Raw genomic sequence first — 6,839 nt, 5'->3', positions numbered from 1 at the left:
GCGCTGGAGCCGGGGTGGGGGTCTCAGGTGGGGGGTCCGCAGCAGCCGCCGTAGTAGGAGGGAGAAGATGTGTAAGTGTCCCCCTCCCCCCTGACCACAGACTCGGAGGCGCTGGATTCTGCAGGACCTTTATTACCTTGTGCTCGTCTCTCGGCCCCATGCGGTGCCCCCTCCCCCGTGTGTGCCAGTGATAAGGTGCCGGGTGCTGCGGATATAATGTATAAATAATCTCCATCTGATAATCCAGGACCCTGTCCGCCCTCTGTGCAACAGAAACAGGAACTGTCTCTGAAATTGTGCAAAACCGTGACTCGTCCATGAGTGACATCGATGTCTTCTCCATGTGTGGAGGCCATGCAGGTAGGTGCTCACTGCTCAGGAGACGTTGTGTGGCCCAGACTCACATCTCTGTCTCAGCGAGGAGACTGTCCCCAATGCCGGAGGTCAGGAGGACCCGATGAGGACCGGGACCTGCGGAGGAGGGAAGGACGTGAGAGAGATGAACCTTCAACCATCACACGGTACAAACATATCACCGCCCTATAGGACCCTGAACCCCAGAGCTGCAGACCACTACCTATATAGGCCCCTCCCCCTGTACTGCAAACCCCTCCCTTTCCAGGCTCCCCCCCCCCATACTGCACTCCCTGCCCTATACAGGACCCTCCCCCTATACTGTATGCCCTGTCCTCTTCATGCCCTTCCCCCTATACTGCACATCCCTCACGTACAGGAACCTCGCCCTCTGCTGCATGCCCCTCCCTCCACAAGGATCCTCCCCTGTACTGCAACCCCCACCCCATACAGGCCCTTCCCTCTGTACTGCAAACCCCGCCTTATACAGGCCCCTCCCCTTGTACTGCACGATGAGCAGAGATGAGGCTCCTCCCCTTGGACTCCCCGTCTGCTAGCACCCACCTATGTTGCTCTTGAGTCCCTTCTCCCTGACGGGCCGCTCCTGGCCGTGGCCTTCGCTCTCGTCCTCTTCCTCGCCCTCTGAGAGCAGGTCCGCGATCTGCTGCTGCAGCTCCAGGCTGATATTATTCTCGGACAGAACCAGAGACTTCAGGGGGGTGGGATAATTCTGCACCATGTCCAGCAGGATCTGTGGGAACATGAGAAGGTCTACAACTATTCAGAACCCCCTTCTGCCTCCAGAGCCACTAAGGGGTTAATAATGAGGGCCCACAAAATCTCCATGGTAACGTGACAACTCTGGTCCTGTGGATGACAAAGGTCTAGGGACTTGGGTCCCTAAGTGTGGTACATGGAGGTTTCAGGGGACATGCCAGGACTCTAGGGGGCACTAACAACTGATGCACCCCGGGACCAGTTGATCCAGAAGAACCAGAGACACCTACCTGAGCCGACTGATTGCTGAGTCCAGTTCCCTCCAAGTCCAGAACCTCCAGAGTGCGACTGGAGGCCACACACACGGCCAACATGGAAGCAATGTGGTCCCCTGTACAGACACAACCAGACACTGAGAACAAGATGGAGGACGTGTGATCCCTGTACAGACACTGAGAACAAGATGGAGGACGTGTGATTCCTGTACAGACACAACCAGACACTGAGAACAAGATGGAGGACGTGTGACCCCTGTACAGACACAACCAGACAACGAGGACAACATGGAGGAGATGTGACCCCTGAACAGACACAACCAGACATCGAGGACAACATGGAGGACGTGTGACCCCTGTACAGACACCGAGGACAAAATGGAGGACGTGTGACCCCCGTACAGACACAACCAGACAACGAGGACAACATGGAGGACGTGTGACCCCTGTACAGACACTGAGAACAACATGGAGGACGTGTGACCCCTGTACAGACACAACCAGACACTGAGAACAAGATGGAGGACGTGTGATCCCTGTACAGACACCGAGGACAACATGGAGGACGTGTGACCCCTGTACAGACACAACCAGACAACGAGGACAACATGGAGGACGTGTGACCCCTGTACAGACACAACCAGACAACGAGGACAACATGGAGGAGATGTGTCCCCTGTACAGACACCGAGGACAAGATGGAGGACGTGTGACCCCTGTACAGACACCAAGGACAAAATGGAGGACGTGTGACCCCTGTATGGACACAACCAGACACCGAGGACAAGATGGAGGACGTGTGACCCCTGTACAGACACAACCAGACAACGAGGACAACATGGAGGAGATGTGTCCCCTGTACAGACACCGAGGACAAGATGGAGGACGTGTGACCCCTGTACAGACACCAAGGACAAAATGGAGGACGTGTGACCCCTGTATGGACACAACCAGACACCGAGGACAAGATGGAGGACGTGTGACCCCTGTATGGACACAACCAGACACCAAGGACAAAATGGAGGACGTGTGACCCCTGTATGGACACAACCAGACACTGAGAACAACATGGAGGACGTGTGACCGCTGTACAGACACAACCAGACACTGAGGACAACATGGAGGACGTGTGACTCCTGTACAGACACAACCAGACACCGAGGACAACATGGAGGACGAGTGACCCCTGTACAGACACAACCAGACACTGAGGACAACATGGAGGACGTGTGACTCCTGTACAGACACACCCGGCCACCGTTGACAACATGGAGGATGCGTGACCCCTGTACAGACACAGAGGACAACATGGAGGATGCGTGACCCCTGTACAGACACCGAGGACGTGTGACCCCTGTACAGACACCGAGGACAACATGGAGGACGTGTGACCCCTGTACAGACACCGAGGACAACATGGAGGACGTGTGACCCCTGTACAGACACAACCAGACACCGAGGACAACATGGAGGACGTGTGACCCCTGTACATACACAACCAGACACCGAGGACAACATGGAGGACGTGTGACCCCGGTACAGACACAACCAGACACCGAGGACAACATGGAGGACCCGTGACCCCCGTACTCTGAGGACCATCTCTCACCCAGTGGATTATAATCCAGGTTAAGGGTTCGGATTTGGGAGCTGTGTGCCACTGCGATTGCCAGCCGCGCCCATCCGGTGCAGGATATTCCGGGATTGGCAGAGAGGGTCAGCTCCCGAAGACCTAGAACCACAGACAGGAGATGTGACCCCACAGCCCCTCAGCTACCACCCAACAGAGAAGCCCGGGCGCAGACCCCACCTGGTTTAGCCCCATCAGGGGGCAGGAGGCCGCAGATCAGGCTGATCCCCTCATCACCAAGCAGACAGTCCCCCAGGTCCAGGGAGAGCAGCGCGGGGTGGCTGGCCAGCGCGGGGTTAAGCAGGGACAAGCCGCTGTCTGTTAGGGGGTTACCATGCAGGCTGCGGGGAGGACAGAGGGCGAGAGTCAGGAGAAGGCGGGCGAGCAGCTCACACCCCACCAGGGCTCATACTTACAAGAGTGACTGCAGCGAGCGGTTGCGCTGGAGACTCTGCGCCAGCTGCTGGACCCGGCCCGTGCAGGACACCACCCCCAGGTTCAGGTTCAGCTGCACCAGGGAGGGCGACTCAGACACCCCCTGGCACAGCCGCGCAAAGTCCCTGTCAGAGAGGTGGCACCCGCGCAGGGAGAGGAGGCGCACCGTGCCCTCCGCCAGCCCCTCGCACACCCCCTTCACCTCCGCACTGGACAGGGTCTCCCCCGACATCTGGATGGACCCCGGTAACATCTCGTACAAGATCCGGCACAGCCCCGAATCAGGAGTCACTCCCCCTGCAGGAAGAGAGGGGAACAGCAGTCACACGAGGGGTAAGTACTGGAGCCTGGGGGGCGGAGGGGTAATTAGAGGAGCCTGGGGGAAGGAGGGGGGCGGAGGGGTAATTACAGGAGCCTGGGGGAAGGAGGGACAATTACTGGAGCCTGGGGGAGGAGGGGTAATTATTGGAGCCTGGGGGAGGAGGGGGGGCAGAGGGGTAATCACTGGAGCCTGGGAGAAGGAGGGGGGGCAGAGGGGTAATCACTGGAGCCTGGGGGGGGAGGGGGGGCGGAGGGGCAATTAATGGAGCTCTGGGAGGACGGTGGGGCGGAGGGGCAATTATTGGAGCCTGGGGGAAGAGGGGGGGGGGCGGAGGGGTAATTACTGGAGCCCGGGAGGAGGGGGGGCAGAGGGGTAATTACTGGAGCCCTGGGGGAAGAAGGGTGGGGCGGAGGGGCAATTACTGGAGCCTGGGAGAAGGAGGAGGGGCAGAGGGGTAATTACTGGAGCCTGGGGGAAGGAGGGGGGGCAGAGGGGTAATTACTGGAGCCTGGGGGAGGAGGGGTAATTACTGGAGCCTGGGGGAGGAGGGGCAATTACTGGAGCCTGGGGATAGGAGGGGTAATTACTGGAGCCTGGGGGAAGGAGGGTGGGGCGGAGGGGTAATTACAGGAGCCTTGGGGAAGGAGGGGGGGCGGAGGGGTAATTACTGGAGCTCGGGAGGAGGGGCCGCAGAAGGGGAATTAGGGTGCGGTCACACGTCGCGTTTACTGCATGCGTTTAAAAACGCATTGCTACAGCTGAAGGGGTATTTCCCTAATTAAACAGCTGTTAACGCTTGCGTTTACAAAACGCAAGCGTTAACGCATTGTTAACGCATGCGTTAACATCGCGGTTAACGCATGCGGTTGTTAACGCATTGTTAACGCATGCGTTAACCGCGATGTTAACGCATACGTTTTGTAAACGCATGCAGTAAACGCGACGTGTGACAGCACCCTCACTGAAGCACAGGGGAAGGAGGGGGGGCGGAGGGGCAATTACTGGAGCCTGGGGGAGGAGGGGTAATTATTGGAGCCTGGGGGAGGAGGGGTAATTATTGGAGCCTGGGGGAAGAGGGGGGGGCAGAGGGGTAATTACTGGAGCCTGGGGGAAGAGGGGGGGCAGAGGGGTAATTACTGGAGCCTGGGAGGAGGGGGGCAGAGGGGTAATTACTGGAGCCTGGGAGGAGGGGGGGCAGAGGGGTAATTACTGGAGCCTGGGAGGAGGGGGGGCAGAGGGGTAATTACTGGAGCCTGGGAGGAGGGGGGGGGCAGAGGGGTAATTACTGGAGCCTGGGGGAAGAGGGGGGCAGAGGGGTAATTACTGGAGCCTGGGGGAAGAGGGGGGGGGGCAGAGGGGTAATTACTGGAGCCTGGGGGAAGAGGGGGGGGCAGAGGGGTAATAACTGGAGCCTGGGGGAAGAGGGGGGGCAGAGGGGTAATTACTGGAGCCTGGGGGAAGAGGGGGGGCAGAGGGGTAATTACTGGAGCCTGGGGGAAGAGGGGGGGGCAGAGGGGTAATTACTGGAGCCTGGGGGAAGAGGGGGGGGGGCAGAGGGGTAATTACTGGAGCCTGGGGGAAGAGGGGGGGGCAGAGGGGTAATTACTGGAGCCTGGGAGGAGGGGGGCAGAGGGGTAATTACTGGAGCCTGGGAGGAGGGGGGGCAGAGGGGTAATTACTGGAGCCTGGGAGGAGGGGGGGCAGAGGGGTAATTACTGGAGCCTGGGAGGAGGGGGGGGGGCAGAGGGGTAATTACTGGAGCCTGGGAGGAGGGGGGGCAGAGGGGTAATTACTGGAGCCTGGGAGAAGGAGGGGCGGCAGAGGGGTAATTACTGGAGCCTGGGAGGAGGGGGGGCAGAGGGGTAATTACTGGAGCCTGGGAGGAGGGGGGCGGAGGGGCAATTATTGGAGCCTGGGGGAAAGGGGAGGGCGGGGGGGGGTAATTACTGGAGCCCGGGAGAAGGAGGAGGGGCAGAGGGGTAATTACTGGAGTCCAGGGGTAGGAGGGGCAATTACTGGAGCTCTGGGAGAAGGAGGGTGGGGCGGAGGGGCAATTACTGGAGCCTGGGAGTAGGAGGGGGGGCAGAGGGGTAATTACTGGAGCCCGGGAGTAGGAGGGGGGGCAGAGGGGTAATTACTGGAGCCGGGAGAAGGAGGGGGGCAGAGGGGTAATTACTGGAGCTCTGGGGGAGGAGGGGTAATTACTGGAGTTCTGGGGGAGGAGGGGGGTAGAGGGGTAATTACAGGAGCTCTGGGGGGTAATATCCGTCTCCCGGGGGTAGATGCAGGGTCTCTGGCTCCGGGCCTGCTCTGGGTTGGATTATCGGATGATCTCCGGGGGGTGTAGAGGCGGTACCGGAGCGGTGCCGCAGCAGTGTGCAGGCCCGGGGGGTCTCTCACCTCCTCCCCCGGGGACCTGGAGCCGGTTCCGGGGTCTCCCGTGCGCTCGGTGATGCCGTCCTGTTTCTATGGTAACCAGAGCGTCATTGTCTGACTCCGCCCCCAAACACGATGACGTCATCTTAAAGCTGCAGGTGACATAATAACTTTGGGTGTATAGAGGATAACACTGGGGGGGGGGGGGGGGTGTATAGAGGATAACACTGGGGGGGTGTATAGAGGATAACACTGGGGGGTGTATAGAGGATAACACTGGGGGGTGTATAGAGGATAACACTGGGGGGTGTATAGAGGATAACACTGGGGGGTGTATAGAGGATAACACTGGGGGGTGTATAGAGGATAACACTGGGGGGTGTATAGAGGATAACACTGGGGGGTGTATAGAAGATAACACTGGGGGGGGGGTGTATAGAGGATAACACTGGGGGGTGTATAGAGGATAACACTGGGGGGGTGTATAGAAGATAACACTGGGGGGGGGTGTATAGAGGATAACACTGGGGGGGGGGGGGTGTATAGAGGATAACACTGGGGGGGGTGTATAGAGGATAACACTGGGGGGGGTGTATAGAGGATAACACTGGGGGGTGTATAGAGGATAACACTGGGGGGTGTATAGAAGATAACACTGGGGGGGGGGTGTATAGAGGATAACACTGGGGGGGGGTTGTATAGAGGATAACACTGGGGGGGGTGTATAGAG

The 6,839-nt window shown here is 59.0% G+C and overlaps 1 protein-coding gene across 2 annotated transcripts; it reads right to left on the bottom strand.

Moving 5' to 3' along the window:
* Positions 1–114: 114 nt before the first annotated feature.
* On the bottom strand, positions 115–6,244 carry LRRC73 (leucine rich repeat containing 73). Of its 2 annotated transcripts, none has more exons than XM_072139826.1 (7): positions 6,134–6,244; positions 3,393–3,708; positions 3,157–3,317; positions 2,956–3,078; positions 1,362–1,462; positions 919–1,105; positions 115–471 (listed from the first exon to the last, which is right to left on the bottom strand). In XM_072139826.1, exons 2-7 carry the CDS (start codon positions 3,662–3,664, stop codon positions 401–403), a joined length of 915 nt encoding a protein of 304 aa, XP_071995927.1. In that variant the 5' UTR covers positions 3,665–3,708; positions 6,134–6,244; the 3' UTR covers positions 115–400. The 2 variants fall into 2 exon arrangements, with proteins under 2 accessions (XP_071995927.1, XP_071995928.1); XM_072139827.1 differs by having other exon boundaries at positions 5,978–6,202.
* Positions 6,245–6,839: the final 595 nt, after the last annotated feature.

This window comes from Engystomops pustulosus, chromosome 3 (genome assembly GCF_040894005.1).
Source record: "Engystomops pustulosus chromosome 3, aEngPut4.maternal, whole genome shotgun sequence".
In the NCBI taxonomy this organism is placed as follows: Eukaryota; Metazoa; Chordata; class Amphibia; order Anura; family Leptodactylidae; genus Engystomops; species Engystomops pustulosus.
Note: the sequence above shows the minus strand (reverse complement) of the source record. Positions and strands in the feature narration are given on the sequence as shown.